The sequence below is a fragment of the Astatotilapia calliptera genome, chromosome 11 (genome assembly GCF_964374335.1).
Source record: "Astatotilapia calliptera chromosome 11, fAstCal68.1, whole genome shotgun sequence".
NCBI lineage: Eukaryota > Metazoa > Chordata > Actinopteri > Cichliformes > Cichlidae > Astatotilapia > Astatotilapia calliptera.
In genome coordinates this window covers 28,405,429-28,431,517 of record NC_137432.1, presented here as the reverse complement: position 1 = coordinate 28,431,517, position 26,089 = coordinate 28,405,429, and the positions used below count along the sequence as shown (strand labels likewise).

At 41.8% G+C, this 26,089-nt stretch overlaps 1 protein-coding gene and 1 long non-coding RNA gene across 2 annotated transcripts; one reads left to right on the top strand and one right to left on the bottom strand.

The window, feature by feature from the left end:
- Positions 1 to 8,614: 8,614 nt before the first annotated feature.
- Positions 8,615 to 12,816, bottom strand: LOC145431833 (uncharacterized). The gene is made up of 2 exons (XR_013912135.1): positions 12,576 to 12,816; positions 8,615 to 8,969 (listed from the first exon to the last, which is right to left on the bottom strand). It is a non-coding gene; the product is annotated as an uncharacterized LOC145431833 (long non-coding RNA).
- A 1,386-nt stretch (positions 12,817 to 14,202) lies between these two features.
- Positions 14,203 to 16,559, top strand: pou3f1 (POU class 3 homeobox 1). The gene has a single exon (XM_026185833.2). It carries the CDS (start codon positions 14,260 to 14,262, stop codon positions 15,382 to 15,384), a length of 1,125 nt encoding a protein of 374 aa, XP_026041618.1. The 5' UTR covers positions 14,203 to 14,259; the 3' UTR covers positions 15,385 to 16,559.
- The last annotated feature ends 9,530 nt before the right edge of the window (positions 16,560 to 26,089 follow it).

Sequence of the window (26,089 nt, the reverse complement as noted above, 5' to 3'; positions counted from 1 at the left end):
CAATCCCCCAGTCCTCGCCACCCCACCTTCGTGCCCATTTGTAACTGTCGTGGGAGGGGCCATCAAGGACCCAGTGATGTGCCCCCTCATTTTCTTGAAGACAAGAATGAGAAATATGTCCAGAAATGTGTCACACCACAATCCAGCTCTTTAGATTAATTTTGGATGGATATGTTTATTAATGTCATTGACTCAAATCTAATTATTCCTCCATGCTTCTTACAAGAAATTCCTTTAGATCTCAACAATGCTTTCGACACATATGCGCGTGGTGACTCACATTATTTTTTTAGTGGTAAAATAATATTTTGATGTTTCCCTCATTGTAATCCAAACAGGATTACATCCGGACTCCTGTCCTTCATTTTGAAGGCTTGAGGAAGCCATGAGCTGTAAGAAACTCACGAACATTTATTTGTTTTTGTCGGGGTTCCAGCCAAAGATATTATGTGCCTGTCTGAAAATGTGTGTGTATTAGTGTGTGGCAGCCACATTTTCCTCACTCTGTCAAATAGCTTTGACTTGGCGCAGAGTTCTGAAATCACATCAAAGTGGCCCGCCGCCACATCTCCACCCCGTCCTGTGGTCCCCTACTCCCTGTCTTCTACCTCTAAACCCACGCGCCCCAGCACCTACAATCAAAAGGAAATTGAATGATTCATTATATCTTCCCGCCTTCTTCAGAAAGTAAAAACATAAAAAATAAAAGACAAGAAAGGTCTTTCAGAAACACTTGTACAATGCTTTTTACGTTTTCTGTTTTCCTCGTTTCTCTCTTTCTGCTGAATAGTACATGATGGCACTTGACGGAGAAGAGTAGGAAGAAGAAGAAAAGGAAAAAAGCTGAAAGAAAAAGAGTGAGAGAGAGTTAGAGGGAGTGAGTGAGTGAGTGAGTGAGTGAGAGAGAGAGTAAGGGGGAATAAAATCAAGTGTGACAACATATGAATTTCAAATTTCTGAGGAGACATCAAAGTGCACCATCCGGGGTGTCTCTTCGACAAGGACACTTTCTGATTTTTAATTCCATCCCCTGATTGTATCGCTGAGGCCCTAACGAAGAACGGAGGAGCAACGCCAGAGAGTAGCATCAGGCAGCAAGAGATAGAGCAGGCAGGGAGGGAACGTGTTGGGGGGGGGGGGGGGGGGGTGAGGGGGGTGGCATAGAGGAAGGAGAGAGTAAGTGAGATCAGAGGGGGTTAGAAGAAATAGATAGAGAAGGAGGAGGAAGGAGAGAAGAAAGGAGAGTCTCATCCAAACACAAGCGGCTGGCCCCTTTGTTGTCGAAACGATCATAGCTCCTCTTTCATCAGACAGAGAGATGGAAAGAAGAGAAAGGAAAAGAGACACTGAGACTGAGAGTGATCCACTCCTTTTTCCGCTGGGTGACAGGGACATGGATAGAAGGAGGGCAACTTTTTTCACCCTTTGCACATATCACATCAAGGCACTTCTTCCAAGGACTTATTATGTGGCGCACACTTTGAGAACAAAATGCTTACAAGTAGGGCTGGGGGGCTGCATGTTAACAGTATGCTCACTTTAACCAGAAACAATATGTTTGTTTACACTCAGTCGATTGGCTGTGTCAACACAGTGTCAACACAAACTGGTGTACATTGCTAATCGCCGGTCTTCTCTTCCTCTGCTTTACAGTTTAGACGGCAGCTCACTGCTGCAGCAGTCTAATTGCCTGGGAGGTTCTCAGCAGGAGTGTGGCAGGCTTCTGGCATTGCCTTTCCTGGCAAAGCTCTGTGCCAGTACTGCCGCAGTGCCAGCCCGCCCTGCCCAGCACACACGCCAGGGGTCTCATAACCCAGAAGGATCCCATGTTGGGAACTCCCCACAAGGCCTCTTTGGAAGCGGATGGAAAACCCCAGGGAAGAAGGAGAAAGGTTGGAAAGGTCAAAATACTGGCACATATTTGCATGTAGTGAAATCCCATCACCTCTCTCAGGTTTCCTCTCATATATGGAAGCATATACACGCACAAAGGTGCTTCCATCACTTACATTTATTTCCAAAAGCACTACTTGTTCTAATTCGCTCTGTAAATTTTCACACTCAGAATTAATGGTTTAGATTTTGGGGGTTTGGCTTAAGTCACCATAATAGGACATTATAATAATTTTATCATCATCTATCATTTATTATATACCTATTATAAAAAAGAAAAGAAAAAATCATGTAGAAGAGATGTTGAAAGACATTGTATCAGCAGTCTTAAAACACAATTTTATGTTTTTTAAAAGGGAGCAATGCTAATGACAGTGATGATTATACCAAAAACTAGTATTTCGCACATATGGGAAAGCGTTTCCAAAAATGAGAAGAATGCTCTTAGAGAGCTCCTATTGCCAAAGAGATTGCAGCATAGGAGTGCTTCAGGAAAACTCACAGAGCACAGTGGCACACTGATGGAGCTGAAACTGAGGATGTGGAGGTGTGATGAGCTCTTTGCTGCATCTGACACATGAGAAAAATCTAAATTCATTCTTAGTGAGTCTCATCATACAATTTAGTCTCCATTAAAGCTATTTTATTTTAATTTGAATGCTGTTTTATTTTATGCAATGACCTACCTGCACAGTGGTCTATTCACACGCTCGTGCTTGTTATATTTCTTTGCTTATGTTTATTGACCATGCTGGTAATTTTAGCATTTAATCTATTTGATATTAACGACGTGGGAAATGGGGAGGAAAAAGCCTCAGCTTTTACCAATTTCTGTGGTGAAATGAACTATGTCACAGTGTGAAACTGTGAAAGCGCTGTAATTGTTTGTGTGATTACTCTGCTGATGGAAGGTTGCGACAGATCCGAGTCATCATTGCTGCATTGTTGCACTTTTTCCAGCTTCCAAATATCTGAGTGTTGAGTGGAAGATGTGTGTGCATTTCAAATGAGATAGACCACAAACATTATCTCTGCACAATTGTGTAACGTCTCATTACCTCACTGTCCTTCAGCAGTTGGAGAATATTTTTCATACCTCTTTTTCTGCTTTGGTTAAGACTGTTGAATTAAAGGTCCCATCAACAATTTTTCAAACTATGACCTATCTTATAAAATGCTTCGCAAATAACTTACCTCTACCAACATCTAATCAGGACTGTGAGGGGAATTTCTTAGAAAGTATGACAATGCAAGCAATTTTTTAAACATTTTGTCACTTGGATCAGCTCTTTGCTCATTGTGGTTTTATGAATACGATCCCTGGGTTCAAGGGTCCTCCAGTATTCACCGGAGCAGAGGCAGAGCTGCAGGCCACTACAGCAACACACTTGGCATTTACTGTATATGTGGCTTACGTCAGCATGGAGACTAGTTGAGAGAAGTTAGGATGTATTTTTAAGTCAGGTTCAAACAATCAGACATGTGGCTTTAATGCAATACTTCCACAAATAAAACAATACAGACTATTCATTCGAATGGTAACATACTGCTGTTTTAACAACTCACACAGCGAGCCCGTGCCATGCAAACCTCATCACCCTAATACCCAGCCTCGCTCACAAGAGCCCCTCCTTAGTTTTGGAGAGGGGTGCATGCTGAAGCAGCTGGGAGACGTGGAGCCACAATGGCCCTTTAGGGCGAGACGGCCCTAATCCATCCCAGCGTCCAACAGCGCCAGTGAAAGGAGACCTGTCAATCATAGAATGGCACCCTCGGGTCTCAGAGATGGGCGTGCTCTGATGTAGGATTTACTGTACCCCCCTCTCTTCTGTCTTATTAAAATCTCTATGCAGACCGAGATATATGTATGCACACAGTTACATGTTGGCATATACAGACACAGTTTGCAGGCTCTTGTCTGTCACCGCTGAATAAGATATGTCTTTGTGTATTTATGTGACTAGCGAAAAAAAAGGGGGCAACAATAAAAATAAAAATATACAGCATGATTTTAAAAAAAGTGTCTTGTATCTTAAGCTCTCACAACGCCTCTAAAAACTCCACATCAGACAAAATTTCATTCACATTTCTTTTTTATTTAGATTGTTTCACTTAATCAGCAAACAGTTCAGTTGTACTTCGCTGGCATATACATATGATGTAGACATTTTTAATCCAAATGAGCAGTTGAACATGGAATTACATGCCGCGTATGTTAATGACGGAGACAGTTGTGTAGACGATGGGTGATGATCATTTTGGATACATTTCATAGGGCTGTTGTCTGGCGTGTGTGCGTGCACACATACACAAACAGTTATGGATGGAGGAACACCCATACGAGCAAACAAAATGCAAATAGACACACACGCTCCAATATACACACACATACACACAAGGAGTAAACACTTATTTAGAGGTGTCAGACACTGCATGTAATATCCTCTGGCACAGTGGCTCTATGTGTACGTGTTTCAATGAGCTGAGCTGTGCACTGTCCGTTGCAGTTGGGTGATGGTGATCAAATCTAACAGACAGTGAGGACCAGAGCACGCTTTCTGCCTCAGAGACACGAAGAGAGAGAGAGAGGGGGGGGGGGGGGCACTCAGACCGCCTCTGGCCACCATTATCTCTTCAGTGCATGACTGTGTCCATGTGAGTGTGACAGTGTGAAAAATAGAGTGTTTGTTTGTTTACTGTGTGCATGTTGGTGTGTGTGTGTGTGTATGTGCGTGTGTGTGCATGCCAGTGTTTGCTTGTTCATGTGTGCGCCTGTCAGTAAATCCGAATAAGTGTGTGTTCACATTTGCTGTTCAATATGCTGAAGCCAATATAACTGACTGGGGGATAACTAGTGAGCCAGATGACATAGCGGGAAGATACTTCTCCTCAGACCTTAATTCAACCCCTCCGGGCAGGGTTAAAGCTTCTTAAACTTCACAGACGACTTTTTCATTCATTATAATTATTTAAGTGGACAAACTTCTCTGAAGCTACACTTATCTGGTGTAAAATAAATATAATCTCCTGCTAGAAGACAAGAGTCACTAAGACCACTAAAATAGCTGACTGCAAGTTGAAGACTAACTTAAAGTAGGCTTCGGGTGAGATCAAAAGGTAAAATCTATTCATACTGCTGATATCAGGTGTTATTGTGTATCTCAAAACACCACAAGAGGATTAAAAAAAAGTTGATGGGTCTCAGATCAGGTTAAGTGCATCTGGACACTCTATTATGTGCATATATGCAGCAGGTCAGGGAATCCTAATAAATCTGCTTAATTGATAATATATTAATCACTCTAATAATAATAATAATGATAATAATAATTGGTAAAATGTTCTCATTAGTATGTAAACACGGGCATATCTGGAAACATGTTTAGTACCTTTAAAATCTTGTTTTCGTGTTCAAATAAATAGAATGGATGGAGTATTAGTGGCAATGTATTTTTTTCTGACAAGAAATGTTGACCTAAAGTAAAGAACAAAAAAACACTAAACCTCTGAACTAACCTCCTTTTCACTGTAGCATAAAACACACTTTCTGCAGACTAGTTTGTGTAAAGCTATGTCGTAATTTTGTCGTAATATTTCTGACAAGTCATTTTGCATTTTTTTTACTTTTACATGCCAAATCGAAATTTTTATTTTTGTCTATTGGACAGCAAAGATAAAATTCTTTAAAGCAGTAAAGAGACCACAGTGGGATGTTGCTAACAGAAACTCACCCAGAGCTGGGCTGGCCTAGAGACCTACATCATTTAACATACTGCCAACACCACACTACCTATATAGCCAAAGCACCCCACACACTCTATCCACACATCAGTCACTGCTCGCTGTGTGTGATAGCGAGAGAGAGAGAGAGAGAGAGAGAGAGAGAGAGAGAGTGTGTGTGTGTATGTGTGTGTGTGTGTGTGAGTGCGGGAAACAGAGATGAATGACCGTCTAATCGTGCACACAATGCATCTAAGCTCCATAATGAAAACCACTGATAAGAAAAATTAACATAACAACTAAGTGGTACAGAACAAGACAGTGGACTTAAATAAGGAGGCCTCACGCACCATAAATCTGAACCATAAACACAAATATGTAAGACACACAAACATAACTCAGTGACTTCCTCATTCTAAGCTGGGGAAAAAGACCCTAAGGCATATATACACATATCTGCTTCATCCTCATTTTTGCTTTTTGCCAGTTCCCGCAGAGCTGGGTCCTCCACTCATAGCACGGTGCAGTAAGTTTTAATGGTAAATCAACAAAGGGCCAACATGAAAGAAAGGCTAGCTTTCCAGTTTGCAGGGTGAAGAATTATTCATCAGCACTGTAGTGTTGCACTGCAGGCGAAAATCCTGCAGCAGCGCTCCATTTTAATTGCCAGAAAATGACTGTAAATGATACAGAGAGAAAGGGAGAAGAAGCCAAAAAAGGAGACAGAGGGAGAGAGAAAGGAAAAAGAGAGTTCGAATCAGAGGTATAAAGAAGGGGAGGAAAAAAAGGACACCCCCTCTACCAACAGCTGCCCCCCAAATTGAAGGCCATGGTGATAAAAAGCTATGTGGCAATCAGAGAAGTGAAGTGTCCCCCCAGCAGCCTAAAAGAGAGATAGTGAAGGGAGAAAAGAGGAGAGGAGGGCAAGGGGGAGTGCCATCAAAAAAGGACTGGTGGGATTAGGTCTGAGAGAGAGTTTACTACGCTCTTTTTGTGCGCCGAACCTGCAGGATTAGAGATAACAAATGTTAGCCGAGGACGGGCACCTGCTGTGAGCCGAAAAGAAGAAGAGGAGGAGAAGAGGGGAGGAGAGACGAGAAGAGCTAACCCACTAAAACAGCAGAATGGGCTTTTGTAGCCCTGTGCAGAATTAGAGGAAAGAGGGCTGAAGGGGGGAGACAGAAGAGGATAAAGAGGGAGTGAGTAGAGAGGTAAAGAAGTGGATGGAACGGGTACAAAGTAAATTTGTAATTGTCAAACAGATGAAGGAGCTGAGATTTTGTGGAGGGGTAAACATTGAACTTGCTAATCTTTGGACCTCAAAGCCTGCTTTGCTCGCAGTCACTCTAACGCCTTCACCAATATGCGTTTCTGTTTGCTTGAATTGTGTGGCCCCTGTAAATCCACAGATCAGACTTCATGTAAAAACGAATAAAGCACAACAAATATTCCAAGTTTTTAAAGTCTCTCAGCTCTCACTTGTTCTCCTCGCCTTCTCCTAACTACCTTTACACTTCCTCCTCTCCACCCGTCTGCAGCACTTGGGTGTATGTGACTGAAATTGCTGCTGGGGCCTGGGGACCTCCCCACCTGCTCTCTGCAATGACCCCAGCCCAGGAAGCACTCAGACTGGTCAATCAACAATTAAAAGCCTGTCTGTAGCCACTAACTCAATTCAACCACTCAGCTTAGTGCTCCGTTAGAGCCAAGGCACCCAGACAGAGCCGAGACAGACTCAACAGCCTTGACCTCTCCACTCCAGATCTCTCTCTCTCTCACACACACACACATACGGGGTGGTCCAAGCCAGTGTGGTCACACCTACACACCCTTACCGATGTTTGAACCCCTGGGGGCTGTCTCGAACAAATGCATCCCTAGGTGGGGAGCAGTGTAGTAGATGTGCACGTGACAAGAGGCGGGAGAGATTTACCTTGAGGCCTGGCCTGGACAAAAAGGTCACAACCTCTGTCTTGCAAATGTCTTGGTACCTGTACTTCAACCTGAGGGTTTAACCCTGTTTAGCGTTCAATACTGAGTTTGACCTTTTCTTCAGGCTGACTTAAGGCATTTACTATAGTGGACTCTGGGTCAGTATATGTGTGTGTCTGTGTAGTCCAAGTTTTCACACACGCAGACGCACAATCCTTAAACTAAATGATGTAGTGATAGAAGAGGCATGAACACAAACATATTGGCACCAGTTTCCACTCTAAAAATACACAGTAGCGCTCTTTAACACACACATACACCCACTAAAACGCTTCAGTCACCCCATATGTTTCCTGTTTTTACTGTTTCATCATTCACTCACTGCTTGGAAAAAAAGACCTGGAAATGTAATATAAAAACAAAAGCCAGAGAATAACTGCAGGGGCTGGTAAACGAAGCATAAAGACCCCGAGTGACCGAGGGGAATTATTTGGCTCCATTAAGCAGGCATTAACATGAATTACTATCTAATTAAAATTAAACAGCTCATTAATAACTTTGCGGTGGGGCCTTAGTGTGGAAGTTCTCTGGAGTGTGTGTCTGGAGTGTGTGTATGTGTATTTGAAGATCTGTGTTTTGTCACAGCCAAGAGAGCAATCAAGTGGGATAAAGCCGAGCAGCTGCCCCAAAGGAAAGTCAAGGCCTGAGAGGGCTTACCTCTGGAACAAGACAACTCTGAAAAAAGATGTTCTTCAGCAAATAAAGTTAACTTTATTCACTGTTTAATCCTGCAGCATCAAAAACTACAGTAAATGAAGCCGGCATCCAGCTGGCTTCGAGGTTAAAAGTGTGAACCACAGATTCAATGGTACAAATCCGTATGCTGCATTTCTTTCCATTTGTTGTCTGTAATCTGTCAATTTAAATAAATAAATAAATAAATAAAATGTCAACAACATATTTCAAATTTTAAAAAATGCACAAAAATCTTGTGTGTAGCTTTACCAGGTGAAAACGCCTCATTCTTAACTTAAAAGTGGTTTTAGGGGCCTAAATGTACACACACTTGTGGGTATTGAAAACGGCTTTTTAATAAGATATTTAGCATTAACAGTAATAATCAATAAAAGAATCGTGTGAGTCAGAAAGTTCCAGCAGTGTCATCGTATCTACACAAGCAAATAACAATCACACATACAGGAAACTAGAAGAGGGGTTTACATAGAATGAAAGATTGAAATGGAGCAAAAGGAGTCACGAACAATGATCGATCATGAACAACAGACTTCCCACAGAACATGTTTGCACACTTCTGCGCGCACACACATGCATTTTGACAATATGTGAGACACGTCGACTCACTCCTGCCGTGTCCTTTTGGGGTCGTGGCCTTCATGTCGGCAAGCCGCTCAGCCTTGCAGGGTCTGTCAGGCGAAAAGCAGACAGAAAGAGAGAGATGGTCTGAGTCTGAGATCAATGTGTTACCAGTCTTGTCATCATTTTAACAAGAGGATATTGAAGAGGTGTGGGCTGTGTAGGGTACAGCTGATGCTCAGTAAAGATGGCAACAGTGGTCATTGTTACATTTGTTTTCATGGCAGTGGGACAGAAACAATTCCAATGTTAAATCCTGGCCTGCACTGATCTTAAAAATGCACTATCAGCAAAGTGAACCCAAAAACTTTTGGCTTTTTCAGCCTAAAGTCAGATTTGCAAACATCATTTCCCATGCATTGATAATGCAACCTAATAATCAAAATCCACAAGATTGTCCAAAGCAAACACTCGACATTCTAACAACAAAATAACTTGAAGAAATAATGATAGATAGTCTTCAGAGATGCGGAGTGAATGACAGAGAGGGGGGGTATGGACTTAGGCCCCAAATGTATGCCAGTGCATGCATCAGCCACCCCCCTGCACTCTCCTCTGGGCCAGGAGCTGTTTACCTCTCTATCAGCGGTCCTCTCTAAAAGCTGGGACCCCATCCATATTCACTGGCCTCAAATTCCTCTGCTTATCTCCCCCCAACCCTTGAAAAACCTCCTCGTGTTCCCCTTTGCACATACATACATACATAAACACGTCTTTATGGAGGCAAGAGGCAAACGCGCTGGGCCAGGAGGGTGTCGGGGATAAGAATCACCTTGAATTCAAAGCAGAGGATTGTGGGTCCTTGGCGGGCGGATGGATGGACAGGAAACCAGGCACATAGGCTAAGGATCACACTGGCATGACACACAAAACTGCTAGACAGGTAGAAAGAGGCTTTAGGCAGGGGGAAGGGGTGTGTGCAGCAAGAATATTAGCAATTCAGAGGATTTGGAACAGTAAGGTGTGATGCTTTCAAAATTGTGTGTGATGTCAGGTGATCTGTGTCATTAGGTGATGGATGCTTGTGCAGGTTGTTTTTCTGTATAAGCACATTTGTGCTCTACTCTAAACATGAGCTTTAAATGTGGAGTTTTACGAGGAGTCTTTTAAAATTGAATTGAAATTTTTGCTTGTATGTCAGAAAGTGAACTCAAAAAGCTCTGCTGGCACAGGAAATAGAATAACTCTTATGGGCACTTAAAAAGTTATTGAGAAATATAATTGGATTAGCTGTTGTTCACAACACTGAGATTTATATGAAGTGGACAAATCACTTGTGATGGTGGCTGCTTTGAAAAGGGGAGCAGGAGACTGGCTGATAAGAGCTGAAAGTACAAGTGAGGGCTCAAAGAGTGCTTGAGCAGAAGCAGAGACACATGGAGTAGGGGGGGACCGGTACCCCGTTCCTGTACAAGCTGCGTTGTTTGGGGATTGAAGTTGGGAACTCTCTCCACTACTAATTGCGCGCCGGTGCTTTCATGAATATTCATTCTGGCGTGTTCAGACCCCGCCTAATTAGCCGGGAGATAGAGGAAGAAATTCGCACCTTTTACCACAAGAGAAGCGTTTTTCCCCCGTCGCATTCTCAGGGGGATGCTGGCAGAATAGCCCAAGTTCATTAGCCAAAAAAGAAAGCGAAAAAAGTTACCTGAAAAGCACGGGACGATTTTGGTCTTCAGAATGGATGGGCAAACAGGATTTTTTTTTTAATTACAATTGCATATTTAGTGCCTATTACGCATGTCTGTCAAAAAAAGAAAAAGGAAAAGGAAACGAATTACAATTATCTGATTGAGTGAGTTGGTGGATATTATTCTACTCGCGGTAGTTGAGGGGTACATCACATGAATTTTAAAATCTAAATATAGCTTGTGGCAGTTCGAAATGTTCCCCCTGGAATTGAGGAAGACTTGTATTAAACATCTAATATGAAGCCGCTGCCGTTTTAGGAACGCGAGTGTCTTATTTCGGATATATTTGTGGAAAACAAAACCCGATTTAACTTTATTTCGGACTTAAATGTCGAAACTACTAAAACCTCGAAATGCAAAAAAAATCTAATGTAAAGCTTTGCTGCTAAAATCAGTTACATTGTGAAATGATATATATTCACTTTGTTTCAATTGTTCTCTGATAAAACATTTAAACTTTGTCTCCAGCAACATTTTATTCGAGATACAGAAACGGCTGTGAGATCATTTTATAATCATCCTATTTGTCGTGTTTAATTTTAATGCATCCCTCCCATCCTAACTGTACTCACAACAAGGCAGCGCGTAAATGAAAGGTGGGGTTTGGTTAATTGAAGGGTCGATGAGGTTTTGTTGGCTGAGTTGCGCCCTGGCAAAAACTGCTGCATTTAAAGAGATTGGGATTGAGGGGGGAGATTAACACGTGACTGCCCCAAAAAGAAAAATGCCTCTGCTCCTAAACAACAACCTTAATTAGAGAAGCACGGATATTCTAAAATTGTGAGCGGTCCGGGAAAACGTTGTTTGGTTAGTTTTCTGTTGTTCAGATTTCGTTACACTGTCTCTCCAAATCTGTCAGTGCATCGCAGGAAAGGGGCTCGCAAGAAAGTACAGAATAAATCAGAGAATTGTCTTCTCAGGGTGACACAAAGGGGACTTATTTCGGGTAAAAGAGGTCACCCAACTTCCTCATCTCTGCGGTTCCACTGTAAGTGTGCCTCGTAATTTCTTTCTTTTTTCTGAATCCATCATATCGCCTTCATTTCCAGCCGCTTTTCCTGTACGGCCTGTCATTCACCACTAAGTTCTGTGTGATCCCTTTCATCGAGCGCACCATGGAAACCTCGCGCATCCTGGCAAAAATGCACCTCAGCGCACACAAGGCCATATTCTTTACAAAAGGGCCAAAGCATCTGGACCTTTCTTTTCCAGCAGCTACTCGCTGGCATGGCAAAGCACAAGACTGGGTCTGTGAGGCAGAAACCACTGCTTTTTATAGACTGGGGACAAGAATGACTGAATGGCTAACGCATCTTCATTAACTGAGAGCTGCATGGAGCTCTGGTCTCTTATAGCAGTGACGCGCAAACCCGGGGTCTCTCAAGACAGAGGAAAGACAGTGATTTTTATTAAAGGAGTCGCGTTAGAGGGGCTTTGTCATCCTCGTCATACATGTTACTTTTAATTTTTTTCTCAGATTTCTGCGTTGTATTGCATAAAATATTAATTAAACTACGTAAAGGTTAGTTGATAAATGTGGTAATACATAGTGTAATTATGCATCAATGTATTTTATGATGTATAAAGACAAATTACTCATGCAAACTATTCATTTTTTTAAGAATTAAAGGGAAACATCAAGTGTAACTTATCAATCACGAGTCGTGTTTCTTAAATTCTTACATTGCATCTTATACCCAAATATCAGACTCTGTTACTAATAAATTGCTCCGAGATGACACGAAGATAACTCGCGAGGACTGTCTCCCACTCATTCCAAATAAATATATAACGGATGGGTGGACAAAAACCACGCCTTTCAAGAGATGATGACGAGCACCTGTGACCCCGACAACATTTTCCGCACACACGTACACACTCACGCCACACACACTCGCTACATTGTTAACGCTGGAGACAAGAGTACAGCAAGGACGCAGTGACAGCAGAAAGGAGACAACTTACCTTTTAGTCTTGTACTCCCGGATTAAAATGAACACTCGAGTTGAGTCGTACTGTAAATAGAAAGAGAATAGTCGCATGGGGAAGATGACAACAAACAAACACGCGGCAGAGATAAAAAGGCAAAACATTGCTTTCAGGTAAATGATTAAAATGGGACTGTTGCGCCTGAAAAACCTTCCAAAAAGCTCCTGTTTTAGAAGGAGCGGAACATGTGCCTGATTGCAGAGTTTTAGGCGAATGGAACGGGAGAGATGTAAGATTTGTTTAAAGCCCCGCATTTCCATTTAAGAACGTGATTGTGTTTGCAAAGATCCCTTTCAATCTTCGCATCCCCCCCTCTCTCTCTACCCCTCAGCGTCTCTGAGGCTGCTTTGCAATTCATAGAATTGGTAATTTGCTATTGGGACAAAACGTGAAGGGAAAAATAATCAGATCAACCGGGAGAGGTAGTGAGGAAGGAGCCAGGAGAAAGAAACACAAGGTTTCTCTCTCCAAGTTGCTGCTTAGTAAAATGCTTCGAGAGGTAAATGATATCAGAATATAGACTTAAAAAAATTAACAATTTAAAAAAAAAAATCTGGAATCTGTTAAATCTAAATTTCCAGGGCTGGGGAATATCCAGATTAACCAAGACGCAAGCCAAGAGCTTGGCAGCGAAGAGTCCGTGTCATATTAAAAAAATAAAGATTGTTTTATGATTATAAATGGTAATTATCAGATGTGGCAGTCTGGCTTTGAGGATATCAAAACAAGAGGCGTAATGATGGGACTAAATTGCATCGCTATAATATGTCACCTCTGTCACCTGTACTCAACGTATGTGCAGGGAGGAGGGCTAAGGAGGGAAGGAGCACGTTTTGGCCTTTCTGATCTAAGTGGGTGGTGATGATGAGATCACACAACATTGAAAATTACCGAGACAATACAAATAAATGACACACGCGGAGGCTTTGAAACAGAGCAAATGCTTTCGAATTTGTCACACATTTACGACAGCATCCACAGACACGTCGCATATTATTTACACGCCTCTCGTTGTGTGGGTGGCTGCAGAACTGGAGCAGCGCGCCTTATAATCTGTTTAAAACGAGGAGCGCTATAATCATCAGTGACCTATTATAAAGGTGCACGGGTGTGTGTCTGTAAGTGCATCTGTGTGTGTTAGAGGGAGGTGGGGGTGGGGGGTATCCTTCAAAAAGATCTCCGTACTCCCCCACGTGGTTATTTGCAAAACAACCGATCTAAACCAGAGGAAACCTAATCAAACCCCGCTGCTGTAGCCCTGCTCACCTTCCTTGGAGAAAACTGGATGAAATGAGAGAGAGAGAAAAAAAAAAGTTTAAAAAAAATGAATTAATTAAAAGACGCGCCTTGTGTGCAGGTTCGCCAAAACGAGCTGCAGAAACTACTGTTAAAAACTCAGAGACATTTATTAAATAGAACATATGTTTTTCTATAACATATGTAAGATCGGAGCTCTGTGCGAAAAATGCGCTGCACCGTGCTCTGAACCCCTGCGTCTATTGAGTGTGTCCCTAGTGGGCTTGAATCGGAGAGGAGCCAATACAAGCGGAGAGGAGGCGTGTCTTCGCTCTTCCACAAGACCTCCCAGAGCAGGTTGTTGCGTTTTGGCTCTAAAGCCTGGAGACCTCCGAAGTGCTCGTCAGTTTTCGAAGTAGGAGCCATGGCGACAACAGCTCAGTATATTCCGAGGAATAACTCCTTACCGTCTAACCCGCTCATGCATCCGGATTCGGACAGGATGCACCAGGGGACGACCTACAGAGAGGTACAGAAAATGATGCACCACGAGTACTTGCAAGGGCTTGCGGCGACCAACACGGGACACCCGATGAGCCTGACGCACCATCAGTGGCTGCCAACCTCCAACACAGACTGGTCCAGCGGCACCCACATCGGACAGGAGCACAAAGCCAGCGTGCAGGCGAGCAGGGAGGACCTGAGCAACGGGTTCCACCACAGGTCTCACCTGGTGCACCAGCAGGCGCAGAGTGGCCACCATGGTTCGTGGGCGCCTGCCACGACGCACCACTTATCCCCGCTGTCCCCAGCATCTAACGGCCACCAGTCACTTGTCTACTCACAGCCTGGATACACAAACCTCAACGCAATGTTGAGTCCCCAGCCCGGCACGCTGCACCATGGCATGCGGGACCCACTCCACGATGATTCGGCCAGCCACGACAACCAGATGGAGTCGCCCCAGCAGGCTTTCAGCCACCACCAGGATCACTCGGACGAGGACGCGCCCAGCTCCGACGATCTGGAGCAGTTTGCCAAGCAGTTCAAGCAGCGGCGGATCAAACTTGGCTTTACGCAGGCGGACGTGGGGTTGGCCTTGGGCACCCTGTATGGAAACGTCTTTTCTCAGACCACTATCTGCAGGTTCGAGGCGCTGCAGCTCAGCTTCAAGAACATGTGCAAACTTAAGCCGCTCCTTAACAAGTGGCTGGAGGAGACAGACTCAAACACGGGCAGTCCCACCAATTTGGACAAGATTGCTGCGCAGGGCAGGAAACGAAAGAAGAGGACCTCCATCGAAGTGGCTGTGAAAGGGGCGCTGGAAAATCATTTCTTAAAATGCCCAAAGCCATCTGCTCATGAAATCAGCACTTTAGCCGGTACTCTGCAGTTGGATAAAGAGGTTGTCCGTGTTTGGTTTTGCAACAGAAGACAAAAAGAGAAAAGAATGACACCAGTGGGGGTCCCTCACCCGAATATGGAGGACGTATATTCCCAAGCAGAGACCCCTCCTCTACACCGCACACTACAGAGTCCTGTGCAGTGACTGTTTTCATGAACAATCCGAGCATTTCCGCGGGGGGATAGAAAAGGGAAAGGGGCTATGGAGTTTACAGTATTTAAGTTTGGCTTTTGTTTTCCTGAGAGAAAAGAGACGTGGAAAAGTTGAACAGATCAGTTTTGCCTTTAGTATTCGCGATTCGCGTGCTCATCAAATAGATGGCAAGAGGAAAAAAACGTTAAGAAAAAAAGAATCATAAAAAAGAAAAAAAAATTCGCTATTACTGATTCCGTGCGCATTTAAAGTGAAACAAAGATCTTTATTTACCAAAATTTTACAGAGGAGACATGCATATAAAGTAAATTTGATATCCAATGGCTGCTCCAAATAGGGGGTAATTAAATGTGGCAACTGAGTCCATCTCCTCCTGGTGTACCATGAACTGTAGGCGCTGACCCGAATGAGGTTGTAGCCTGAAAATGATCAACACTGGAGATGAAAAGCCTACACTGAATGAACATTTAGCTTTTTTCAGGCTTAAACTGGTTATCTGAATATTAGTGTATACTTTCTTTGTTATATTAAGTGTGATGTTTTGGTTCGGGAAATTCTTTAACTTCAGTGTCTCTCTTCCTGCAAAGTGTCTATGATTTTGTTCATTATTTGCTATGGGTACTGTATCTCATCAGAGCAACCGCTAATTTCTTATTTTTTCTGTTTACTCAGTGGGAGTTGATGGTTGGAGGAGTGATGGAAATTGTGGCACCCGAAAACACAACACTTACAAATAACGCCAGACACGTTTTAGAAATTGTGCAAGTGCAACAGGACATCCAAGTTCTGACTGCATGCCTTAAAAAAATCGAGCTTTTTGCAGCTGACCACGCCGAAATTTGCAAAAAGCACCAAATTAGAAGCAAGCGTTTCTTTTCTTTTCTTTTCTTTTCTTTTCTTTTCTTTTCTTTTCTTTTCTTTTCTTTTCTTTTCTTTTCTTTTTGGAGGTTTTGATTGTTCTAAAATTATTGTTTTCTTTGCATGGAGCACTTATTCTTTCGTTAATATTAGTAATGCTATATTATGTTTTTAATAAAAGTGTGAGTGTAGCTGATCTCATTAGGCTTAAACACAAAAGCCTAAAAATCCCATGTTTACAGGTTCCTGGTTATCACCACAGAGCGCTGTCAGCCCACACTGCTTACTGCCTGTTATCCTGTTGTATCCCAAACATTTTGAGAGATTGGTCAAATATGAAAAGTTATAATAACTCAGGTAACTTCAGTGCCCCATGTCGGAATATGACGCCTGTACATGATTTGTTTTCCTCCGAGTGTGTATTTTATTTTTATTTTATTTTTTAATATAATTCAGTTTTTTTGTTTCACATTGTCATTGTATTATAGTTAAACGCTGGAATCGGAGAAAAGAAAATTACAATTCATTCATTGAGGGTAAGCGATGAAGGGATTTACTTTAGATATATTTATTTTTTCCCGATCTATAAGGAAATCTGAAAATCTCATGTGTCGTGTGTCATATCTCAGTGTTGGACCAGTCCAAAAGCCTACAGCAGTGCTATTCAATACAGATGAGGGAAACTTTTTTTCCAGGAAAAAAAATAATGATAATAATAAAGATTTTAGAGAAAATGTTGCCAGGATTATTTCCGATATGTAAATATGTCTAATATGTAAACTTGTATTTGTTCCGAGATATTGTTTTGTTTTTTGTTTTTTCGTTTTTGTTTCTTTCCGGGCAGTTTTGTACACTTACTAATTCCAAGAAGATATTTTAATATGATTTCATTTATGAATCTGACCATTTATATATATATATATTTATTTCTTAAAAGTGTTTGGAGCTTTTTTGTTCAGCTCTGTTAATGGTTACGTTGCAGTGGACTTCAGTATGTTTTTTTCCTTTTTGTTTACTACATTGGTTGTATGTTGATTGCTAAATGTAGACTGCAAAGTCACATTTATATTTATGTTATAGTAATATTTTATTACTTACATAAAACATATATACAAGAAATGGTCTTCTGTCTTCATTAAAATCCAAACTACTCGTCTTTTGTTGATGTCTGCTACAGAATCACCAGGCAAGAAAAAAATAAACCTGATCATCAAGTTGAATGCTTTTCACTGTGCTGAGCATCGGGAAGAAGTGAGCACCCCATGTGTTCATTTTAAATAGCAGTGATTCGTTATGTAACAGGGGATCGTTTAAAATCAGAAGCTGTGTACATGTGCTGTTAAGGGGAATAGACAACAGTATTTTACCTCAGGCATTCCCTGCTAAGTTCACAGTCTGTGACGTTGTTCACATCTTTGTGTAAACGCAGTATTAAATTGTGCAATATAAATACGGAATTACTGTCTTTTCATTGAGTGATTATTACTATTATTATCATCATCATCATCATCATTATTACTATTATTTAACAGAGGCGTTTGTAGCTAAAATATGCTTTCTGGAATTATAATTTGAGCTGTATTCTTTATAAAAAAAAGCATCGATCATCACTTGACGTGTTTTAGGCATTTAAAAGGCGAATTGTGATGAATCTTTGATCTCAGACAGAAGTGCCTGCAGGCAAACATCAGCCTCTTTTCCAAAGATAGAGAGAGGAAAAGGCACACAGGCCCATAGGATCGACATAAACGACGGGCCCTAAACTTTTATAAGGATAAAGACAAGCCTAATAAACAGGCAGCATATTTATGTGTTTCTAGCATTAAAAAAATCGACATCACTAAATAGTAAATTAAATACAGTCTCACCTCATGGAGCCTTCTGTCAATTACAACGGAACAAAGCGGCAGAAAGCATTATTTTTACATTTGCATGTGTAGATAAAACCAACATATATGTAGTGAAATTTGTGCAGCTGCGGATATTTTAAGAAAATTTACTGTTTATTGATACATGACGAAAACCGAGAAAATTAAAAAGATTTACTGTTGATTTCTCTTATTGAAGTAGCCACTACTAAATGGGATTATAGCTAAAATCTAAAGTTTGCGTTTCTTGATGAATTTATTCTTTTAGTAGAGGATAGTAAATTCATATTATTAATAATTGCACATTTATATTTACGCATTTCCTCATGGTTTTTGTGGTGATCGTACAGGAACTCGCAATGCAAAGTTTTGTGTCCCGTTCAGTTTAGCCACTTTTTAATTTTTTTAACTTTCTTAATAAATAATGCCTTCGTCTGTTAGTATACATATATATGCACCAACGTTAAAATTTCTCTTCGTGAATTATTTCCTTCAATTTAGGATGTTCCGAATAATTTTAAACATGATTTTGTGAGCATCATTTGTTCATCCATGGCATGCCTTTGGAAAACTGCGATAAAATAACAAGAGAAACAAAAAACAAAACAAAAATTCAGATTGTATTGGGGGTTTTTTAGTCGATCTTTGGTGCTTCTGTGATGGAAGTGTAAAAGTTTATTTTTTTTTCATAGGCTGAGGTGGTCAAATTGTGGGAGAAGAGGCCACATTAGGAAGCAAAGCAATTGCCAGACAACAGCGAGTCGCAGGCGCCCCCTGCTGGCTAAACCGGGGTACTTCAAAGTCAAATGAGCCTTAAAACGAGGAACGTAATATTCCAATAATCATCAGGAACGAGATTATTTCTCTTCATTGTTTGTGGCTGTGTCAGAACCTTTAGCTGGCCAATCTTCAAACAGCTTTACAAAAGTTAAACAAAACACTGCGCTCTATTTCCTTTAGTCCGCTATCAAGCTAATACATAAATTCATTTGGGCTAAGGTTTATGACTCTGATAGACATTAAAAGGGTTTTTGCTGCTTGTAGCATTTTGGCACCCCCCTAGAGAGATTTTATCCAGATACAGTGAAAAAGCTTTAGCTTTAGCAATAATATAGCAATAATAGTAAAAGAAATCACTATTATAATTTTTTTATTTACCCAAGTATAATACAGATTTTTGTTTATGAAATGTTAGTTACATGAAAAATACATAGATTCCAGCTAAATAAGGTTACACAAACTCATTGCCTCTGCTATACCTGGATCAGTCATGCTTACTGTCATGTTACCCGCCCCCCAAAGGCCCATACTGAGCTGAGGAACACCCTGATAAACTGTTGAGAATGACTTTTTATGCACAGCCTTGCATCCAGTTCATCTCTTCATAGTAAACAGCTTCTCAATGAGCCACTTGTTCTCACTATTAAAAGTTTTATAGGTGAGTCAAACAGAGATCAAACAACAGGCCTGCCTGTGTTAGATCAGGCTCACAAACCACCTAAAGTGACCAGCAGAAATTGTGGCAAATGCACAGAGGCCTGCAGAGGGGACATAGAAGGCTAAACAGAAGACATCCACAGTTGACCAGACATGAGAGACTGTGGTGACTCACACCAACTGTTATTTTTTGATGATATGCAATTTTTATTCTGCACCGTATGGAGGGACACAACCTCCATTATGCCATTAAATCAATAATACATGAGGAGAACTCATCACAAAACAGCAAAACCCAGGTATTTGACCTAAGTATCACTGCAGTTCATTCTTTCCTCCCTTCCATCTCATTCACTCTCAGCAGTCTGCTTTCCTACTGAGGGGGCCCTCGGCAGCCCTTGCAGTGGAGCTCCAGCCTCAGCACTGCCCGGGCGCCGATGAACACCAATGCCTCCTTCATCAGGGAAGTATCGTCACACACAGGAGATGTGGATTAGTGATGATTAGCAGGGATTATGGCTGGTTAATGGTGGGAAAATACATTAGGAACCATCGGCTCTTGGAGGGGGAGGGGATTTCACTCACACTAGCGGATTTGCATTGATCCACAGCAAATGAATGAGGATTAGTAGCATCAAGCTATCTGCCAACAGATAAATAACATTAAGCGTATTATACGCCAACGCCTGCTATTAATGACATTACAAACACCGCTACAATGCTGGCAATTATGGAAATAATAGGAGCAGCTGAATAAGTTAGGCTGGGATTCTTGGGATTCCAGCTCATTCTCATGGAGAGGTTTGGGGTGATGCTGGAAAGTCAGGCTACTTAGTGGCAAAGACGCATGTAGCTTTTGGGTACCACCGTCTACTGGGACATACTTTAAGGGGTTTATATATTGTTAATGTTCTGATTTTTACTAAATAATTTATCACTGCTTTATAGGCTGGTAACAAGCCTTTCGTAATCCCATGTTTTACATTTCCAGGCTATGAAATTTCATTTTGGTTGTCATACAACCTTGTGCAGCAAAACATGTCTTTTTAACTGTTACCTTAATTTATCCAAAAGAACCCTTTCAGAGATGAGCAGCATTTGTAGAAGAGATGAAGAAGACCTGGACCAGAAGGGATTCTGTAAGATCAAATAGTTAAACCTTTGGTAAATATTTACTCATAGTTTAGCGACTCTAACTTGCCAACTCAAAGGCAATATTTGCTTATTACTCATAAAAAACATTAATATATCCATAAAAAAAAGGGAACTAAGACAAAGAAGCAAGATTTAATACACAGTGGTGTGTTAATGATTTTCTTTAATATTAGACGTTCTAAAAAAATGTGAAAAGAAATGTGGTGAATAATTTAAACAGTGTTGATAAGTCGCAGTGGCTACCAAAGTATACTTTGTCCTTTGGTATGCCCATGTGTATCCATTTTCATTTTATTGCAGTTAATGGTGAAGTTCTGCTGGATCAATACTGACATCTTTATGCAATCAAAGTGCACGAGGATGGCATCGACAATATTTGTAACAAATTACATCTATCATATTACTCTGTAGGTAGGAGTGCAGAGAAGGCGACAGAGCCTGTAGCTTCCTTATTCTCCATTTCTACCTCTTCCTCTGGCCGAGTTCTCCTCTCCTCTTCTCACCGTTTATGTAATAAATACTCCTCTCCCACAGCGAGCGGTAGAGAAAGTGGGGTTGGAAACTGGAAAAAGAACAGAATAATGCATTTTTTCATCAAAAATTCCTTCTCTTCCCCTACCTCAAGGTTTCCTCCTCTGAGCCACTTGAAAGATGGGCAACAATGTGGCCACACAGTGAACACCTAGTTACCATATGAAACACTCCAGCAGTGAAGTGAAGGAGACGGAGAAGGGAGAGGAGAAGTCTTGTGTTATTTATGATACTGGACCTTGTAGCTATATGGGTTACCTCTTCATGTCTACTCCGAAGTATGGCCCCCATATGCGAAGGGGTATAAGTGCAGGTTTATAAAGTTACTCCCCCTCCTCACTGTATCTCTTTGCTCCTCACTGAGAGGTTTTGAAGAAGAGAAGTAGCCCGTCTCCCTCTGTCATGGCTTTGAGCGACATTTTATATCGCCTCAGGTGTCTGTCAGTGTGACTAACAGTTCTGAGAATGGAGAACTAATATCTCAGGAACTTGCCTTCAGGCAGCTGCACATAGATTTTACTGTTGGTGGCATACAATGAGACGAAAGTCATACTTTAGAAGCATTCAGTAGCAGTAATTACTAGTGATTCAGTGAGCTAGTAGGCATTAAACATTGCCTGTGACAACTTTAGCAGGTGATGAGAAAAGAGTGGGAAAGGCAAGATAAATACAATCATCTGTACTGCAAAAGCTGCCTTCATTTTGTGGGCTGTCAGGCAAAAAGGTTGAAAAGAACCAAAGGAAATGTATTAGGGATTGTTCTCTAACTAAGCAAAAGCAGTAATAATGATGGTTTTATTTTATTTTCAGAACCTCGTGGCACTTCTAAAAGTGCTGCTAAAGAGGCTTTTTAGACTACTGCACAAGGTTGCAAAATTAATTATTTTTGCATAAAAGGACATAGTAGTCATATGTTAAAGGTTGCCCCCTCTTTTCGCCTTTATGCCAGTCCTTTGTCAGCTGTAGTGAAGGCGTTGCAGTATCTCTTGACTTCAATTACAAGGTTTACTGAAGAGAAGAGGAGAGAAAAAGAAAAGACAAGACCTTGCAGTAAAGAGACACATACCAGAGTAGGAAGGTCATCTGAACCTCGAGCACACTGAGATGTTCAGGGCCTTTCTTCAGTCATGTGTATTCAAAAGAAAAAAAATATGGCTAGTCAGTGTTCAAAAACGTATACGAACAGCTGAAAGATCATCTTTCTGCTCACCCTGAGCTGATCTGTTGTTTGCTCTGCACTGTGTACCAGGCTTATAACCCAAACCTAAACAATTTATCTTTGCCGTTGTCCTTTACATACGACTGATCGTTCCTGTTATGCATGATGGAACAGATATCACATTGTGAAGCCCTGCAAATTGGAGCCGGACAATAAATAGATCATCAAAGATGATCCTGCTGCCCCAGACAGTCGGCTTTGCCCTGCTACGCTGAGTTCAAAGGACGAAGATCGGTTGGCAAATGAGTGCGGTTGCTCAGCTCGCAGTCAATCGAAACAACAATAAAGATAAGGCTGATGGAAATAAATAAAAAAGGATGGAGGAATGAGGAGAGGAGAGGGGAAAAATAAGGCAAATGGGGGTGGGTGGGGGTGTGTGTGGGTAGGCAAAGCACAAAGATGAAATGGAGAACTGCCACTGTGCTCAAGGACACCGCATGCCACCATGTAATTAGAAATGTACACAGATGATTTGGATGCAGCGATATGATTAGGCAAAGCAGTCTCCAGTCTTAGGCCTAATCAGCTCACTTCTGAGAGATACTCCACCACTACTTGTGTGTGTGTGTGTGTGTGTGTGTGTGTGTGTGTGTGTGTGTGTGTGTGTGTGTGTGTGTGTGTGTGTGTGTGTGTGTGTGTGTGTGTGTGTGTGTAGAAAGGGGGGTGAATAATACTACTCCTGTCACTACAAGCTTTGGGAGGGTACAATGAGGAAAAGTTTCTGAGAAGATTTGTGAATAAGCAAGCAGATAGAATAAGGAGGTTTGGAGAAGACCTCATGATATTGTTTTTCTTAAAGATAAATATGGGGACAATAATAATAATCATATGCAAGAATATTCTGAACCAAAATATGTTTCTGTCTTCTACTCTGAGTCACTTTCTAGGTTCAACTTTAAACCAGACATTTTCGATGAATGCATTTTGATATCAGCTGAAAAAGTACAAGAAAGAAAAAACACCCAATACATGTGTGACCAAGAGCTAAAGCCCAGGATGTGCACAAAATAATCGAGGATGTACAAAGACCCCACTAATGAACACAAGCCAATTAAAAGAGCTTCTGCTTCCACCTCCCTTTCTATCCCCTTCTGTCTGTCCTTCTGTCTCTGTGCCTTCAGTGGCTTGTTATTGATCACCTTTAACCTCGTCCCTCAGTGGTGTCAAAACTACCATTTAGGCTCATCCCTAGGGCTAAGCGTGTGTCGATAGCACCCTGCCTCATAAATCATTACTGGACGGAGGCCTTGGGAGGTTTTGCCTGCGCGAAATGCAGAGGGAAGGCTTGACTATCGTTGACACATTTCGGGACAGCCGACCCGTCATGCCCCTAGGGGTCAAGGGTCATCGATGGCACTCAGACACCACCGCCAACCCTGGTTTCTCCAGCCAACCCACCTCTAATCCCCAGCGGGCCTAGCAGTGGCACCCTTTTGATTTTTAAATAAGACAAAAGGTCAGTCGTCACCCTGCCCTGTCTTTACAGTGATCACCTTTGCTGTACGTGACAGTTCTTCTTTATTCATGATGGATCTCAGTGTCTGGATTGCTACAAACTGAATTAATGATTAGCAGAGTTTTAGGTTCACAGAATTAAGTATTTGAAGTTAGTGACAGTGGCATGAGTGAATGGTGCTACAGGGCACTATTGTTATCACTGTCTATCTTTTTGGTTATCTGTGTTAGCCTCACTCAAACTCCTCTTTACCTCCTCCTGGACTGAAGGCGCTTCATCTCCTCAGTACACGCCTGCATATCAGCCACAGCATCTACCCACAGCACTCCTCTTCTTTTTCTCTCCTTTCTGACATCCACTGTGCTCCCTATGATTTTCTCCCCATGTAAAGAGGCAAATAAAGAATTCATCTGATCCTCTCTCGCAGTTAATCTGCCTCTCTCAGTCCGCCTGTCTAGCTGCTGCTCTCCAAGCAGTGGTCAGACAAGCACAGTTACCCTTTGCAGTGGCAGTCATGGGGCCTGGGGATCAGGTAGTGATGGGTAAAGGTGACAGGTCCTTTGTTGGGGATAAAGACTCAGGGCGCATGGGTAAGTATAGAGTAAAGGGTGGGGGAATCAATGCGTGCTTTTCATTATGCTAACTAATGCTCCTTTGCATTCTCTCTATTACTGTGACCCGGAAATCATTCCTCTGCCAAGATGTAGGATCTTTCAATCATTTAATTGCAACTCAAGGAGCAAGGAGGCTTCTGGAGGAACTTAGGAAATACGGGTCTATCCCTCACAGATGTCTTTTCAAGTGGGTGACTTATAATTGCTGCACCTCTACATGTCAGTAAGTAACTGATGTCACTTAAGACTGAGGCAGTGGAATCAATGATTTCTCACTCGGTAGCTTCGGCTCTTCCTTCTGTGGGGGGACCTAACTAAAGAAATCAGGGTGATTTTAGGATGAAAAATACTTTAAATATCAATGGGTCTTATGCAGTTGTATGTCATTTTTTCCTCATTTTGTGATCAGTGGTGCATTGAAGCCATTTACTCAAATATACTTAAGTACAATAGCCAAGCATTTTTACTTAGGATAGCCATTATACATACATTTCTTTTGCATGTGGTATGTTGCTTTCATTTATATAAAGAATCTGAATATTTTTACTTTTGCTGGCATTACGAACACGTCTTTACATACTCGCATTAGTTAAATAGTCGTTTTGTGTTGCATGCTTGAATAGATAGATGAAAAGGATCCATTGATGTAGATGCGGGATGTTGGTGTAGCAGAGCATACGGTATAGATTTGGTGCACATTGTTGATTGTTGTTGGTCCCCATGAGCCTCTCCACCACTGCACCCCACCTCTACCCTGCGGGATGGCCCTGCCAGGGGGTGCAGGCATGGGACAGGACACTCTGCCACCAAGGGGATTAATTGGTGTGGCACCTCTTTGGTGCACATGGTCAAAGCAATTAAATGGTGGCCCTAGGCCCTCGGTTTGCTATTACTAAACCAGTGACAAAGCTGCAAATTGGGTCTTTTCTCCTTGTGCCCGTAGTTCAGTGCATATGCGGATGAGTTGAAACGAATTCTGCATGTGTCTGCAGAATTTGCTTTATGATGTGTGAATAAAGGCCAGAAGGATTGCAGGTGTGGCAACATCAAAGCTTCAACTGAGGTAATTTTAAAAATACATTATAATTTGTGCTGTGTGCATGTATTAGTGAATATATATATTATATGTGTCTGGATGGACATTTGGATGTACGATGTGCTTAGTGTAAGCATGGTATGGTGTCTTTCACATCTCTCCCACTCCCTGCAGCCGTCAATTAGTGAGCCCGGGTGTTCGAAGGCCTTGTGCTCTTTCACATGAGCCTTTGTTGCTTCTGTCTCCCGTGCTCTGTCTCCCTTATGTTTGAAGATTGAGAAAGGACACAAGGCAGGTTACTGCTTTTCTCTGGGGTGTTGGTTTCTAGCTGTCATCCCTCTGTTAGCCCGCGTGGGTATGAAGACCACAAAATCCTCAGAGCCTTCAAACACAAGAAGGAAACACATGAACACACAAATGACCATTGCCAACTAGATTAATACACTAACAGATGATAGGACATATTTTTTACAGTAGTTTTTTTCTGGTCAGTTATCAGATTTTGTTTCTTATACAAATATA

Bases quoted from the DNA above. Each gene is read 5' to 3' on its own strand.
- pou3f1 (XM_026185833.2), top strand. From the start codon at position 14,260: ATGGCGACAACAGCTCAGTATATTCCGAGGAATAACTCCTTACCGTCT.